Genomic DNA, 17,414 nt, shown 5'->3' with positions numbered 1-17,414 from the left:
CACGGGGTCTCCGCTGGGGCCTCCCTTTGACGTGAGGGGGGCTGGGCGGCGGGGGCGCCGTGCCGTGCCGTGGGAGGTTGCTCTCGGCTCCCAGCGCGGAGCGGGTGGGCAGTGGTGGGGGAAGCCGGCGCAGCTCTTCGTTTTTTCCCTTGTTTTGAAGCCGGAGAGGGGGGACACCCAGTTTACGCGGGTGTCGCTTCCCGCCCACGAGTGAGGGCGGCGTGGGTCGGAGAAAGCTGAAGGAAACGCGGGGGTGTTCGTAGACCGTCTGGCGTGGAAAGGGGGTGGCGGAGCAACCGGCAGTTTTCCGTGGCTGCTGACAGGTCGTAGGGCTCGGCCCGGCAGCCGCCAACGCTGTGCTTCCTCTTCCCCTTCCCACTCGCAAACCCCTTTGAGAAGGAGCAGGAGTGGTTTGGTTAGAGTTTGGGATCCTTCTTCCTTCGTTTTTTTAGTTTTAAGTAATTTGCACTGGAGAAGATGAGGCTGGGGCAGAGAGATCTCCCCCCTCCACCCCGTTTTTTCCCTTGATTCCTTAAAACTTGACGCATACATGTGCTTGTAGACATATGTTCTTTTATAATTACTGCAGAGTGAGTTCTTACTCTGTGTGTTAAACTACTGGTTTTACTGTGTTTGAATTATTTTCTTTAGCTAAAATACTTACAATACATCTTGTCCTAGCACATCCTATAGCACTGTTTAGACAATAAACTTAGTACATATCAGCACTGTAACAAATGTTAAATCCAACAGTTGTGCCTGTGTAGAAAATGAATAGCCCATATTCTACCCATCAGCGTATAAAGCTGGAGAAGATATAGTTTTCTGTGCAGAAAATGTTCCGTATAAATAGAACTTGAGGGACATGTGTTGTGATAAGCCCATTCGAGTGCATGAAACAGGAGCTGGTCTGCTCAGGTTCTAGTAATTAAAACTGCATTTACTAGTTTGCAGTAGCGACAATATCAAGCATCTGATCTGTATCCTTTTTCCCTGAAAAAGGGAACTGCTGGTTGTATAGCTGTAAAAAATACCACATAAAATCACAAAAGGTTCTTTTGTGCTTAGAAATGTAGAGGTTTGAGGCGATGCTTAAATTGTTGCAACTTACCTCCATTGACATAAAAAAAATAAATGAATGTTTTCAAATTAAATCGATGAGGCAGAGAAAGGAAGTTTTATGGAGTTGATCCCCAAAATAATGTCTTTTCCCCAATGAGATTTTTAAAATTTTGTGTCATTTTCTTTAAAAATTAAATGTCATTATAAAAGTAATAAGTCAAATAAGCTTTTGTGCCTTACACAAAGGGATACACAGACTCTTCTGTGAAATATGGACCTTTAGCGTTGTTTCATGTTGAACCATTTAACATTTAGAATGGTTTAATTTTAAATTGTTAATTTTTATTATTATAATTTGATGAAAGTTGGCCTGGTCAGTACTCTACATTACATTGTTGTGTATTTCTCTTCCATATCTTTAATTCATAGCCTTCTCTTTTTTTTTATTGCAGGAGACACCAACAAATGGAACACAAATTAACTTAAGCCTACACAAGGCTGGTGACACCTGAAAGAGGGTAGGCAAAACTGGTACATAAAGATGTGTTAAAAACTAATTTAATGGTGATAATAATGATGATAATTGAGCACACTTGGGTATGATGTGAAAGAACATACTCATCTGCATGCCAAAAAGTGAAGTAACATTTGTAAATAACTGAAAATACAGGAGGATGTGTTTAAATGTGGTCTCAAACTTGGGACTTGAGTTTTTTGTAGGTCACCTAATGTTTTGTCTAGTAGCTCTTGGAAAAGAAAAAGGTACTTATTGAAAATAAGAAGCATCATAAATAATTAGCATTAGAAATTATTTCTGCTTGTAGTCTGCAAGAATAATAATGTGATGGACTCATTGCCCTCTTTCATTGCCCTCTTTCCAACTGAATCCTAAGTTCTCTCTTCGCAAACTGAGGCTGTAGAGGTTTGTAATTTACAGTCCCAGAAAAGAGCATGACTGCTGACTTCTAGTGAATATTTTATTTTATTTCAATGCAAAATAATAAATTGGATTAAGGCTTTTATGCAGGATAGGAAACTAAAATTTTGGGAGAACTATGAAATACTGCTTTTTATAAGGCTTCTTTTTGTCTTTGCTAATCAGCAACATTCAGGTGGTTTTCCAACATAACAGTTGCCATGACTGACTTACCCACTTTGGGATTTTTTGCAGCCACATTCACGAGAGAAACTATGTCCACCAGAAAAACTACTCAAATGATCAGTGAGAGAGAAGTGTCTTTCAGTGAGTTACACGAAGGAGTAGTAATGCCTTCAAAAAAACCAAAACACACAAAAAACAGGAAAAAATTTTTTTTTGCTGGAAGTATAATTGTTTTAATAAAACTTACAGCAGTAGAGTGTTAGAACCTGTCTTTCAAAACACGTATATTTTTTTCAAGTTTCTTTCTTACAACTTATGGGGCTTGGGAAGAATAATGGACTTAAATTTCCTTCTATTCTTTCCAGGGGAAGCGGAGAAGCTGTGCTCTGTGCTTTCTATCTGACCTGTTAGGAGTACATTTTGGAGCATGTTTGCTACTTAGCAGGGAACTAAAATTCAGGTATGATCCATTTATAAAAAAAAAAGGCAAGTTGATTTTGGTTATTACATCATTTTATCCAATTTGATACTGTCCTTAAGTTACTGTTGCTGCAAATGATTTCCCTAGTAATATGTATTTGATGATCTTTAATGAGTTAAAAATTCTAAAAATAATATTCTTATGGTTGTCAATTTGCACATTGAGTCATGCTGTATGATAAAAGTAATCTTTCACTTAAACAAACAAACAAACAAAAACAAAAACCAAACTTGTTTTTATGAATGCATTCAAATTCAATGACACTTCTATTTTGAAAATATTTTTTCTTCTAGGCACAAGAGATTGTAAATGTAAAGAGTGAATATGGGTGAAAAGAAGCCAGAACCTTTGGACTTTGTAAAAGATTTTCAGGAATATCTTACACAGCAGACTCACCATGTAAATATGATTTCTGGATCAGTTAGTGGAGACAAGGAAGCAGAGACTCTTCAGGGAGGTAAGCTAATTTCAGTGCTATCAAATTTTATTTTTTTTGAGAATGACTGCACTGTTTACATTCCAGATAATTGTGTAGACTACTACAAGTGTATGGCAGCATTTCTGATAGTTATTTCCACATCACAAAAGATGTGTACGTACCTTTGTTTTAATCAGGGTATTTTCTTATAGTTCTGTATATTTAAAGACCGAGGGCACAAAGCAGCAAAGGTTATATGACATGATAGGTAGTATCCCACTAATTCTTGATTGAAATCTCTGTTGCATTATTCACAGCTGGGACAGAAGGTGATCAGAATGGTCTGGATCATCCTTCCGTTGAAGTTTCACTGGATGAAAACTCAGGAATGCTAGTGGATGGGTTTGAAAGGACATTTGATGGAAAGTTAAAGTGTCGATACTGCAACTATGCCAGCAAAGGAACAGCACGGCTCATAGAGCATATCAGAATTCATACAGGTATGAAATATTCTGCAGTACTCTGCTGTGAGACATTGTGGTATTCTCTCAATATTATGACTTGCATGTGAGGAGTTAGCATCTTCAAGCAGTGTGATAGTTCTTAGAGTTACTCAAAAACTAGAACTGTTCCTTTGGGTTTTTTTGGTAGACTGATTTTTGTAAAGGTGTGCCATGTACCTATTTAAATTACACAAATTCCTACTGACATTTTTATTGCAGACTATTGGATTTGAAGTAACTATATATGAGAGTAAAGTTCAGCATGAAAGCATCAGTGTAAGTTGAGGAGCCCTAAACGTAACTTGGGGTTTTTCCTTGCTAATCAGAAAAGTGAAAAACATATATGCTGCCATATGGAGATTTATTTCCTCTGTTGTTTAGCTATGAAAATACTCCTGTTCTGTACAACAATCTAGATGTGAAAGTACAAAACACAGTAATAAGAATAAGGTTTTCTTATTGGTAGAATATTCAAATGTGAGGGCATATCAACAAATAAATGTTAATTCCAGTAATGAAAAGAAAAAATACTTACTGTGCCTTGCTTAAAAGCATTTGCCACTGTTGGGTTTATAAAGCCGAAAAGCAAAACTCACGATAAAGGTTAGAATATTCTAAACTGTTCATGAAGTCAGCTCTGACTTCATGTCAAATGAGAGAAGACAAATGAAAGGTCCTTGTGAAGTCTGACTTTGGTGCCTGCCACGTATGTTACGCTGATACAGAAGACTTATGGCTGCTAAATAGACAAATAAGAAAAAAAATTGTATTCTGCAAACAATGGAAGTTTTTACAGGTTTCCAGTCTGGTACGGACTGTCCCAAAACTTCTAAGTGTTATTTCAGTTGTCTTGGGTAGGTGGCATTCTGGGACTTACTTTGAAGGAAGGACATTGTTGTAACTTGGATGTAATTGTAGCTCTCTCTAGGTACAGTTATTGTTAGTCAGAATCTCACTTTGCTGTGAACCCTTGCTTCTACACAGTAACTCCCAGGATGTGTTTTGGGGAAGTCGGTGCTACTTGCACTGGTGCTGCAGTATTGGCTTTTTTTGACAAGGCGTAATGGGGTAGAAAATGGCAACCAGCTAGAAATCAAAGAGTTCTGAGGTTCAGACACTGAAGATCTTGTAAATTCTTCTCTTGTGCTACTGTGAGCTACCTCTGTGTGTAGCTGTCACTGTTTTCAGATTCCCAGTGGAAATTCTGCATAGTTCTAACAGTGGATAAAATACAGCAGCTTGCGTACCTGCATTTCACACAGCGTTAATGATGTGGCTTGCTGCAGGTCTGCAAAGCAGTTGTGTGTTCTGGTGCATTTTTTTTCTTGTCCGTTTGCCTCATATGGTATGTGGACAATGACAGATTTTTTCTTTTAACAGCTTTGCCCTGCACAGTGCTATTTCTGAGCTTGTGAAATGAGGGTCATTGTAGTGGGAGAAACTGTACTGCAGACGTGCTACAGTGAATGGCATAATTTAGGATGACTTCTAAATGATACTTAAAGATGCAGAAGTAACATCAACTTTAAAATTTCATGTCTGTTCAGTAGTGTATAGCTATTGCGATCTAAAAACTTGTGTCCCCAAGCCCACAGTTACTACTGGCCAGCTGTCGACATGAGCAGATGGGCTGCTAGAGCTGTGACGGGAAACACAAATTGCTACTAGAAAATGTTGATATTGTGCGTTTGCTGATTCTTGAGATGGTTTTGATGGCTTTGGTGTGCATGGGGTTCCTCAAACAGAATGACTGAAATACCGTGTCGTTACTTAGTATCAAATGTCATAAATTTTAGCCATACTAGAGAGCAAAAAATCAAGTTTTCCTTCTTTAAGTATCAAAATGTGGGTATTGCTATAGTGTCAGCATTCCTTCTCTTACTGTAGGAAGTTGCCTACCTTTTTTTATACTCTCAGATCTTAGGTTAACAGTTCTTTTGTGTTTTCAGAATGCTTTCTCATCCTGCTGCTACTTCAGGGAGTAGAGGTCACTAAATGGCTAGGGCTAGCGGAACAATACCTGCTGCAGATTATAACCATTTCAGCACAGTTGCAGCATAGTATCTACAAAAGCAAGAAAGATTCCAACCAAAAATAAGGATGCTGAGAAATGTCCTCAAAAATCTCTTACCCAATGGTCATTATTGAGAAGCAAACATTCCATGAACTACATAAATTTGTTTTTTACGGCATAGTACTCTGGGTTTGTGCCTTGACTAATATTTTGAGTTGTTTCCCATGATTATAGTATATGATACTGTTATCATTATACCAGAGGAACAGTGCTTTACATGTGGGATGACTGTTGTCTCAGTGCTGCTGCAGGCATTCCCGTTATCAGAGGGTATGTGCATGACTCATTTGATCAAAGAAACTTTGATAGAGGTGCTAGGAGAAGGTAGCCAAATCGAAATGCACGCATCACTCTACTGCAGTGTCATGCAGTCTGAATTATTTCTGTTTCAGAAAGCTAGCTAGCAGTGAGAGTGGGATACAGGGGATGTCAGCCTAGTGTGTATCAAAGAGCTTCAGCAATTTGGACACACCTTCACACAGTGAATGTTTTATAGCCAGATTACTGGCTCAAACGTATCTGATGCCTAATGAAATACTAGTGAGTGTACAATGATAACAGTTCATTTCCATATACCAATCTGTTCAGTTTTATCATATAGACAAGAATCTCAGGCTGCCAGAGGCCTTTTTGTTTTCCTGTATAATTTCCCCTTTGACTTTTTACAGTAATATTTTAATATCCTTAATTTTAATACAGCGCTGCATGGTGTCCTGATGGCAACACCGCTTTGCCACTACCTTAATGGTAGAAAGCCCCTTTGTTTCTTTGTACAGAGACAGGGCACTCCAGAACAGGGAAGGTTTGGGGTGTGTTGTGGTTTAACCCAGCAGGCAGCTAAACACACAGCTGTTCGCTCACTCAGAAGTAAAATTCATGGGTTGAGGTAAAGACAGTTTAATAGAACAGAAAAGGGAGAAAAAATGATAAAAGAATGTACAAAACAAGTGATGCACAATGCAATTGCTCACCACCTGCCAACCGATGCCCAGCCCGTTCCCAAGCAGCAGCCCAACCCAGCCAACCCCCCCAGTTTATATACTGAGCATGATGTTGTATGGGATGGAATATCCCTTTGGCCAGTTTGGGTCAGCTGTCCTGGCTGTGTCCCTTCCCAGCTTCCCGTGCACTCCCTGCATTCTCACTGGCAGGCCAGCATGAGAAGCTGGACAGTCCTTGGGCTGCTTAGCAGCAACTGAAAACCTCAGTACGTTACCAACATTCTTATTCATCCCAAATCCAAAACACAGCACTATACCAGCTACTAGGAAGAAAACTAACTCTATCCCAGCCGAAACCAGGACAGTGTGTGGGGTTGGGTTTTTTGTTTGCTTGGTTTTATTGTTTGGGTTTTTTTGGTCGTTGCTCAAGGGCAAGGAGATCCAAGACCTGAGTGTTTTGCTCAGAAGCATGGTGGGGAAGCATGGCAAAGGGCCAAGAGATGGATTGCATGGACTATGAAGGCTCAGAGTGACTGAATCAGCATTAAAATAAGGAAGTAATAGTTGACTAGTAGCCTCGGAGCAATATAAGTGAACAGGTAATGCATCTTGGATAACATGCAAGTGCAGCAGGCTATCTGCCAAAGTAATTATGACCCAGGCGTGATCACGCAACTTACTGCAGAATTATCTTCATGCTGGGTCTGACAGCAGTGTAATTAGTGCTGGGTCTGACAGCAGTGTAATTAGTAGTTCACCAGCTGTGTTGTATTAAGGGCGTGCAATATGGGATGCAAATCTTTGTGTAACAAGTTTAGAATGAAATAAGACCATTCGGATTGACAAGTTCTTTGTGAATGCATCAGTCTTTTTACATTGTTGTTTGTACCAAATCTCCAGATCTTTACAAACACATGCATGTGTGTATATAGCTGAATACATATGTGTGCTTGTGGAGAAATCATGGTTTCAGTTGGTGCAAATGAGATACTTAGAGGCAGCACAAAAATTGCTTTCTTTCCTCTTGAAGAGCTAGTGATGGGGGGGGGAAATCTTCTATTCAGTTATCCCAGGTTTGATTCCAAACTGTGGGATGCTCAGCATGGGAAGCTTTCTGTATCAGTTCACATGCCATCTTATGGGGCCTATACAGTGCTTGCAGGGCTGCCTCGCTGCATTCTGTAAAATCTCAGATCTCTGGGATTACAGAATTTTACAGAAAAGCCAGATCTCTGGCTTTTACAGTTGTTCTCAATGAACTTTGAAAGCCACAAAACAGATGTGTTGCCCTGTATTTAAAATAGTATAAAATGCTTAAAAAAACAACTGTAAAGACTGAAGAGAAGGAGCCCACTCTCATTTTTTTGGAGTTTGTAGTGCCATTTGGCAACAGTCAGTTCACAAAAGTATTCTAGAGATTGACCTGGCATTCTAGATGAGAAGATGAGATGGTGTTTTATTTCAGCATCTGAACATGCCTCAAATCCTTTAGGCATTTCTAACATTGCAGACCTGGATCTAAAAGCTCCTAAAATATCAGTCTATGAAAAGAAAATAAAAAGTCACAAAGTGTTATGTTACAAATGTGCTGTAATTATGTTTGAAAGTTTTCTAAATACTTTTAAAAGCATTAGTGTGAATATCTCTAAATATCATATCATAGAAGAGCAAAGTTGTACCTATCAGAAAGGAGAATATCTGGTACTATCATGTCTTAAGAGAGAGCACACAGCTGTCCAGGGATTAGCTGGCTTTTGTTTCCTGCAATAACTCTTTAGCCATAGGATCCTTTTTCAAAATTGAGTTCTTGAGTGGGTGCATGTGTACGTGGCTTATTTAGATAATAGTTCCAGGATGTTTAAAGGTAGGAATTTTTGGAAGATACCAAAAGGATACCTTCCCTCAGTGTTTAAACACAGTTATCATTAAGAATTACTACATTTTGGTGGTACAGACGTTCCTTTATGTACTTTATAGGTGAGGTAGAGTTTGGATCCAGTTAAGAGCACTACACAATGTCATTGCGTTCAGTCCTTGGCATCATTGCTGCAATTCCTAGTCAGGTTATCTGTTATGCTAATTCTGGTCACATTTTGTTCTTATGCTTGCTGTCACTTGGGTGGGGCAGAGATGTCTCAATGTCTTCCACCAAATAACCAGCTAAACTCAAGACCAGCAATGACTGAAGCTGAAAATGAACTGTTTAATTAGCAGCTCCCAGTTAGCTACTTTCTGTTCCATGAAAAGCCTTTTTCAAGCACTCTATGAGATCCTGTAGCATAATCTATTTTAATTTTCTAGGTGAGAAGCCACACAGATGCCATTTGTGTCCCTTTGCATCAGCTTATGAACGTCATCTGGAAGCTCACATGCGATCACATACTGGTGAAAAACCATACAAATGTGAACTGTGTTCCTTTCGCTGCAGTGACAGAAGCAACTTATCTCACCACCGCAGGCGCAAACATAAAATGGTGCCTATCAAGGGTACAAGGTCTTCCCTAAGCAGCAAGAAAATGTGGGGTGTTTTGCAGAAGAAGACCAGCAATTTGGGGTACAGCAGAAGAGCATTAATTAATTTGAGTCCACCTTCCATGGTGGTTCAGAAACCAGACTACCTTAATGATTTCACTCATGAAATCCCAAATATCCAAACTGAAGCGTACGAGAGCATGACAAAAACAACCCAGAGCAGTGGGTTGCCAAGAGATCCACAAGACCTCATGGTAGATAATCCTTTAAACCAGCTCTCTACATTAGCTGGACAGTTATCTAGCTTGCCACCTGAAAACCAAAATCCAGCCTCTCCTGATGTTGTTTCCTGTCAAGATGAAAAGCCTTTCATGATACAGCAGCCTGCTGCACCTGCAGTAGTTTCAGCTGTGTCAGCAAGTATTCCTCAAACTTCATCTCCAACCAGCCCAGATCCTCGGCCCACACACAATCAAAGGAACTATAGTCCTGTGGCAGGTCCCAGCAGTGACCGCAGTGCCCGCACCAGTACTCCCAGCATAAGTAACAGTCAACCAAGTACTCCAGCTCCAACCCTTCCAGTTCAGGACCCTCAGCTTCTGCATCACTGCCAACACTGTGACATGTACTTTGCGGACAATATCCTTTATACTATTCACATGGGATGTCATGGATTTGAAAATCCTTTTCAGTGCAACATATGTGGGTGTAAGTGTAAAAATAAGTATGACTTTGCTTGCCATTTTGCAAGAGGCCAACATAGTCAACATTGACTGAGAACATGCTTTCATTTAGTTTTTTAACATATTACAGTATATTTTTCATATTTGCTGAAGGAAAGCTTGCACATTCCCATAAGGAATCTTCACATTAATCAATTCGACAGAGGAAACAAATTAATTTCTATGTTGTTGTAAAACTTGCCAGGGAAATTTTGTGTAAGATGCGGTGGTTATTTTATACGTAGCCTTTCAAAAAAGCTGAGAGTGTGCTGTAAGAGTTGGAATGCATTTACATGCTTTGGTTGCTGAATTTAAGTTGCTTGCACTTAATCCCAAGAAACGTTCTACAAGTGTAGAAGCAGAATGTGTGTCCTGAAACATAGGATGCAATCGTCAGATTGTTTACTAGGCAAAACAAAATATATTAACCATAAAATATGGAAGGTTAATGCAATGACACATATGGTTACTTTGGAGACATCCTTAAAAACTTAGCTCCTCCAAATTGGAAAAAGAAACAGAAGCAACTTTCACATAAAAATTAAATTTGGGATAAATCTTGCTTTCATCTGATGAAGGTTAATAATAAGTTTTTGCTTAGTATAGCCAAAACTTTTCATGCTAGGGCTCAAACACTAACTATTATTTTAAAAACTCATCACAAAACTAGAAGATAACAGGTTATTGTGAATGAAACTCTGTTAGGAAAAAAGGAAGAGTTAAAAGCTTGTCATTCACTAGTTGTACAAAAGAAAAATTAAATATGACATGTTATTCTAAACTACACTTACCAAAATTTTACATGTCATTCTTTTAAAAAGGTGGTAATTTTTAAACAGTCATAATAAAGAGCTTCTAGAACTAATATATATTCCATGAGATTAACTGCCTTAAACTAATTTGTACAGATATCTACAATTTGCACAACTAGACTTCTATCTTGGTGGTAGAAGTTCTAATAGAAACAAAAAAAGAGGTTTACAAATTAAAAATAATTTGTTCAGTTTTATCTCAGGCCACGCTAAAACTGGTACGTTTCTTGTATGTTTGAAAGCTGTATCATCTAGTTTATTGTAAACTTCAGCTAACTTGGAAGTCACTTTGTCTTGTCCCCTCCCCCAGATTTGTTGTCCTTTTGGTGTGCTAGAAATAAGGGGAAGGGCTTCTGGGTTTTCTGAACTGTTGATGTAGTAGGCAAAGGAATATCGGCTGACTACATTTGAAGTCATTGTGATTAACAGTTGTAGGTGGCAAATGGTAACAAAAGATGTACATGAAGTCCATTGCACATCCTTATGTTTTTTTTATACTGTACATCTTGCTTTAGAAGCACCTAGGCTAACAGACAGGCACTTTAATAAATACAACATCCTAGCAAAATTAAGAAAAGCTCTTAATGTGCTACACAGGAATTTGTAATGTTTCAAAAAAGTGAGTAACTGTTACTTTTCCCATGTTTAGACATGCACTTTTACCTTAGTTTGTCTTACTTGAGACAAATTAAATCTTCCCTTATATATTCCCCCTTTACTATCAGCAAAATATGGCAGCAAATATGTTTTATTAAAAGCAGGAAGATTTTATTGATGTTCTGCAAGTCAAAGTTTGGAATCTGAATAGCAAATGTTTGGCTTATTCAAATTTATATTGTGATGGAAGCGAAAGCTTCCTGAGGCCAGTGGAAAAACTTACAATGACTTCAATGTGAGATCAATGCAGGAAAAACCACCCTTCTGAGAATTTGAGCTTTAGAAGTAATTTTGACTTTAATGAATTAGAAATTTGGGAACCAAATATGTTTCTCTCTACCTAACTTAACTACTGTTGACTTTACCATGCTTAAGTAACCAGCTGAAGGAACCGGATTCTTGGCTGCATGTAGTCTTGTAGTAATGAGGTCAAAAATATGCCACGGAAGTATTTCCAATGTAGCGAAGATGAATGACAACACACTATCGCTCCTAAAAATGTTTTTGGTTTCAGGCCTGAAAAACCTGAATTTTTTTTTTTCATTTCAGTGGAGTTGTAAAAACGGAATGTAATTTCCATTTTTCATAATGACAGTTTATAATTCCAAAATATCTCTTTGTTGCTTTATACTTTGAAAATTTATTTTATAAGCAAAACTGCAACTCTCTGTGCATAAACATACGGAGTCCTTTATTTTAAGGACGAGAAGTTGACTGAACTGGAATCCAGTTGGAAGTTACTGCTCCTGTACGGGTTTTGTAACGTGACTGTTCCAGTCAAAGAATAATGTAGAAATGATAGCGCTCTTTTGATCACATACTGACACATTCTAAAAATCTAAATTTGGCTAAAATACAATATGAGGACAACAGGTGTTACGGTTGAAGACCATTACAATTAGTAATTTATAAAGGTCATTTTCCTTGCGTTTTGATAGATGATGCAAACTTTTGTTCCTAGGCTCTAGCAGCTGCAAGGAAACATCTGAAATGGTGGTGCTTCAAGGAGCACCTTCCAATACTGAATGATGCCGATCGCAACAGCCAAGTTCTCCTTGGTTTGTGGCTCCAGCCTTTCTCCCTCTTGGTATCAGTAGGGAGGTTAACTCCAGTGTGCACAAATGTTGAGATTTCATCCTTCCATTTCATTTACATGGTTTGTGATCTATTAGGACTTTAATTGGCAGTGCTTGTAAACATTATAGACTTTTCTTTCTGTGTTGGCTAATGATTTGGCAATTTAGAAGAATGACTTCTGAACTGTGATGCCCCTGAATGAAATTTTAGATAGGAGAATAGTTAAGTCACTAATAGAGTAGCTGGTAGCAAGAGGAAGCCTGCGTGATCTTATTGAAAAGGGGCCTTCATTTAGGAGGGGATCTTCTGTTGCAGGGGAATATGTGTTCTTAATAATAGAATCCAGTATGAAAAAAATCTAACCCCAAAGCCTTGCAAACTGTTGTTTAGAAGTATTTTAACACTGTTAATAGCATTGTTTCAGTTTCAGATTACCTAAGGAAAAGAAAATTAGCTTGACCATCTCTGAACTGTTGAACAATGATAAAAATATTTTCCCTTCTTTCCATGTGCAAGCTCCTATCTGCAAGGGCGTTCTTGGGCAGCAGCAGCAGGCTTTGGTGCTCATACCTTGATTCTGCAGCCAGAGCTGTGGGGTGGATCCCTGCTGACATCCTAGACCTTCACAGAAGGCCACCTTCTGGCCTAGGATTCTTAATCTTCTAACACAATACCGTGTGTTCAGCTGTGCCAAACAGTAACCCTATCTATATCCTTCTGTCTACTGAGTAGGTTTGGGAGGTGTATTTTCATACTATTTACGATAATTTAAAGACCGGAATTAGTACTGGAAAATTGTTTTAGAGGGTGGTCCTGACAATTCCCTTACAGAAGCAGGCCTTACGCAGAGTCAGTGAGGGCTACTTGTCAGGAATTGTAGGATCGAGTCCTCAGTTAGGACTTTTCGTATTGAGTTCTCCATGTGCTACACTGCACTAACTTTTTTTTTTTAAGAAAACACAGATCCTTATAAGGTGGTGATTAGCATTTTAACTGTTATTAACAGGGAAGTTTGGGAATGAGCCAAAATGACTCTGTTAAGTTCTGTAGTTGCAAAACATTAACTTTGTGGGGTTTTTGGTTTTATTGTAATATTTTATAATTTGTTGACATTTTTAATATGCACTATTTGTAGTACTCTTGATACAGACTTCTTATTTTGAGACTGAATTTTCCAACAAACATGAAAATATTACACTGAAGATCTTAGTAATTATCTTGGTTAATACTTAAACCAACTGTGAAGCAGCTAATAGGGAAAAAATAGTTGCTTTTTCACAGATGTATGTTTAGGTGAAGAGGATTTTGACATAAAATGTTGATTGGCATTTTAACATACTACTCAGTGCTGGAAGACGTGTTCCAACAGTGTTTCCTAGCAAAATGATCTGTTGCTACTTGTTTTGTTCCAGAATGTTTGGGGGGTTTGCTTGTTTGTTTTTTGTTTATTTTTGACGAAGGGAATGTAATTTAGAAGTCTTCACTGGCAAGTTTTCTATTAATGTTGAGCTTCTTTGAAAATCTACAGCAAATGGATGTTCTGCTGCAGGAAATCTATCCCCTACTGAAGCGTTTTTCATTGAGCAATCTTTGTGTATGTGCTTCTCAGTACCTGCTTTGTTAATAATATGTATTTCAGTGTAAAGAGCATATTTTGTATGCAAAAATGAAACCTGTTAGAGTTGTAAAATAAATTTTATTGTGTAGTGAATGTTTTCAGATGACAAGGTTAATTCTGAAATTACTATATCTAGTGTAGCTCATGTTGTGAAGCTTTGCTTTTTGTAAGATATGAATAAAATAACACTTTCTCATTAAGTCTCATGTTAGTTAATTGCATATGCTTCAACAGGTGGAACTGGTGAACTGCTCATGACTAGCTGTAGTCTAGATATGGTAAGGAAGGTAAGTATGCCTTTTGGGTAAACAAGGAACACTGCATTTATGTTTCAGTTTGCTTAACTTGAAAATGCTTAATTTTAGTGCTGAACCAGGACACGCTTTTACTCCTTTCCACTGTTAACTTGCACATTTGGTCATCTTCAAATCCTTTGTTTCCTCACACTCGTAATTCCTTCTTACCAAAAGAGCTGCTGTGTCTGAAATTAGAGTTTTCATCATGGTTGTCACTGCATATGGACCTTCTATGTATGTTATTAGCGCCTTTGAAGGTGGCACCAAGTTTTAAGTTCTGTTGGACATGGGAGTTAATCCCACATATGTGCATACAACTCTCAAGATTCTGATTCATTGCAGTTTCTGTCAGGGAAACAAGCTGAGAAGCCAAGAGCCAGCCAGCTCGCTTCCTGTTTTGATACCTTCCCAGACATGTGTTCTCTGGAAGTGCTCAGCTACCTGTTTGACAGTGCAGAGCAGGTCCCCATCCAAGGTGCTCTTCAAAACCACAGCTGGAGGAGGCTCTGAGAAAGCTGATCCAGCTTGAGGTTAGTCCTGCTGTAAGCAGGAAACGGGACTAGATCTAGACTTCTGGGTGTTCCTCTCAGGATAACTTTTCTTATGATTCTGTGGAATTTAAAATCTAAGAATGGTTTCTTCTTGGCTTGATCTTCAAAGTCAAACAGAGTGCACTAGCCTGCATTTCTCTTCCATAATACAGGGAGAGGAGTTAGAGAAGGCACAAGCCTCCAGAGAAGGAAGCTGTTATCTCAGATGTTTTTAGCACTGCTGCTGAAACAGTACTGCATTTTAAACACTCTGAACTCTTTTTTTTTTTTAAAACAACCCCAAAAAACCCCAAACCCACAACATTATATCATTATTTAAAAATATATTTATTAACTACATTGGCTGCCTCATGTTGGAATGAAGAAATTGCATTTGTAGCAAGGTCAGAATATTGATTTTGTATGCAAATTTGGCTTTTCAAATTACTTCCTTGCCGCAAGTCCTCCAAAAATTCTGCTTTGAGTTTGTTGAGTTCTTCTGCCAGGTTCTTCATCTTGCTTGGGAGTACATTTTTATCTAAAAGAAAATTACAGCTGAACTTTTAACTTAATGTTTAAAGACAAAATTTACAGACTTTATCTCACATTCTACAAATAACTGTGACCAGACTTCTGGATATGGCCTCAATCACACCTGCAGGGTTGGAATTCCTTAACAATTTACCCTGAAGGAATTTCATAGGTTTAGTCTTATGTCACCAGCTAGCGTGTCAAATATGCTACGTGTACCTTTTGCATCCTTCATTGCCTGAGAGATGATTCGTCTGCATGTCTGATCAGCCTGATGGACAGTACTAGCTGCACAGATGGCTCGATCTGCCTCCTATCCAGGGTGACCAACAGAAAGGAAGAATAAGTGCAAACACATTAAATTTGATTTAGACTGTCATCAACTTCTGAAGTACTCTTTGAAAACAAGTACCAAGTTAGCAGCAACTCGGTGACTGGCGCAGTGTGCCCTTGCTCCTTCGGCAGCAGGTATGTATGTGGGTGACTACCAGAGACAGATCTATGTCAAGATCTGGAGGAAGTGAATGTTATTTTCCTTGGTGTGATGAGGGAGCTCCAAAGGGCATTCTTTTTACTACTATAGGACATGTAACAGTATTCTTAACGGTATTTCGGTGGCTTAACTTAATAAGGTGACAGAAGTACCTTACATTTCAAATAGGATTAACTTTTCTGTATGCTTTTGCAATCAAGAAATGCACTAGCTGTTTCTCAATTCCTGTCATCATGGCTGAATCCAGTTCAGGAATAACTAACTCATTCACCATTGTCTGAAAGAGCTGTGGCTGTGAAGGCAAGCAGTGCTACCTTTTGCTCAGTGTTTTCCTCGTTTTGCTTCACTGGATTTTCCAAAGCTGTGGCCAGCAAACTAATAATCTGCTCACTAAGAACACAAACGAAAGAGTAAGCCACATTAATCAAACAGTTTCACTGAAGATTTTTCTTTCATTTTGTAATAACACCTCATCACAGAAAAAAAACCCCCAAGTTTTCAGTTAAATATATGAGGCAATCAATGAAATAATCTTTATACAGCAAGTTAGATGAAAACCAACTGAAACTAAAACCACAGAAAATCATTTCTAGTCTTGCTGTTTCAGCCAATTTACATACATTTTCATAACAGTTTAGAAATGCAGTTAGTTTTGAGGTGAACTCTGCAAAGAATGATGGCTGTATGTTCCCAACAACTGGCATGTACTGTGTACAATAGACTGGCTTCCAAAAATCACTATTTGGAACATTTTTTACATATATTTTTTAGATAGAGTAAAAACCTTGTTTATGATAACGGAACTTATTGAAAACCCCTAGTATCAATCCAGTAGCATACTTATCCTCTGAAGTGCAATCAAAACTTTTCAGAATGAGGCTGTTCCGTTCCCAAGTGTTTTTCTTGAGATCTGGCATTTCTATTTTTCTTGCCATTAAATAAATTGTCTGGTCAGGTAACGGATGACTTCTTAGACGATTTCTCTGCAAGCAGCATTCAAGTGGACACTCTAAAAATAACTGGCAGAAGCTCAAGGAATCTAAAAGAACATAAACGGACAATTTTACCTTCAAACTGTTGAAGTAAAAATTTCAGAGAGCAACATGCACGAGAAAGGCTTTGCATGAATGAGTAATTTCTACACTAGTTCTCAGCCTAGAAAGACTACAAAACCTGAAAAGACTACAAAACCTGAAAAGACTACAAAACCTGGAAGGAATACAAACTATTTTACCTTCAAGACTGCTCAAGTAGTAATTTCTGAGATCAACATACCTCAGAAAGGCTTTAAGTGACCTAGCTATTTCTAGTAATACAGTAGTAAAGTTAAGTTGATGCTTACTCTACTGCAGGAGTCTAGCAATTAAGAATAACATATGTCCTGCAAGAGTACTTAGAAGAAAGGCAGTTAAAGAAAACTGGATTTCCTACAGAGCTGAAAGCGTTCTTACGCACAGAGGCAAAGAGTAATTACATTTGCGAGCCAGCTGGTACACCTCGTATCTCATGCTCTGGTAATAAAAATTGTCATCCAGGATCAGGTAGAGCGGCCTAGACGTGGCTGCGCGTGCCCCGTGACGGCCAGCCCCGGCGCTACTGTCCGCTGCGGGGAGCAGCCCCTGCGC

At 38.6% G+C, this 17,414-nt stretch overlaps 2 protein-coding genes across 2 annotated transcripts; one reads left to right on the top strand and one right to left on the bottom strand.

Moving 5' to 3' along the window:
• Positions 1-2,969: 2,969 nt before the first annotated feature.
• IKZF5 (IKAROS family zinc finger 5 (Pegasus)) lies at positions 2,970-10,128 on the top strand. Its single transcript, XM_010293040.1, has 3 exons — positions 2,970-3,102; positions 3,381-3,563; positions 8,883-10,128. Exons 1-3 carry the CDS (start codon positions 2,970-2,972, stop codon positions 9,824-9,826), a joined length of 1,260 nt encoding a protein of 419 aa, XP_010291342.1. The 3' UTR covers positions 9,827-10,128.
• Positions 10,129-15,097: 4,969 nt separating this feature from the next.
• PSTK (phosphoseryl-tRNA kinase) lies at positions 15,098-17,399 on the bottom strand (the record flags this gene model as incomplete). The annotated part of the gene is made up of 5 exons (XM_010293041.1): positions 15,098-15,303; positions 15,516-15,609; positions 16,104-16,179; positions 16,630-16,828; positions 17,264-17,399. Coding segments are annotated over 5 exons (711 nt in total), but the record flags the coding sequence as incomplete, so codon positions are not given.
• Positions 17,400-17,414: the final 15 nt, after the last annotated feature.

Source organism: Phaethon lepturus, unplaced genomic scaffold, assembly GCF_000687285.1.
Source record: "Phaethon lepturus isolate BGI_N335 unplaced genomic scaffold, ASM68728v1 scaffold12798, whole genome shotgun sequence".
NCBI lineage: Eukaryota > Metazoa > Chordata > Aves > Phaethontiformes > Phaethontidae > Phaethon > Phaethon lepturus.
Note: the sequence above shows the minus strand (reverse complement) of the source record. Positions and strands in the feature narration are given on the sequence as shown.

Bases quoted from the DNA above. Each gene is read 5' to 3' on its own strand.
- IKZF5 (XM_010293040.1), top strand. From the start codon at position 2,970: ATGGGTGAAAAGAAGCCAGAACCTTTGGACTTTGTAAAAGATTTTCAG. The intron at 3,103-3,380 runs GTAAGCTAATTT...CATTATTCACAG, and splicing joins AGCAGAGACTCTTCAGGGAG to CTGGGACAGAAGGTGATCAG. The intron at 3,564-8,882 runs GTATGAAATATT...TTAATTTTCTAG, and splicing joins GCATATCAGAATTCATACAG to GTGAGAAGCCACACAGATGC.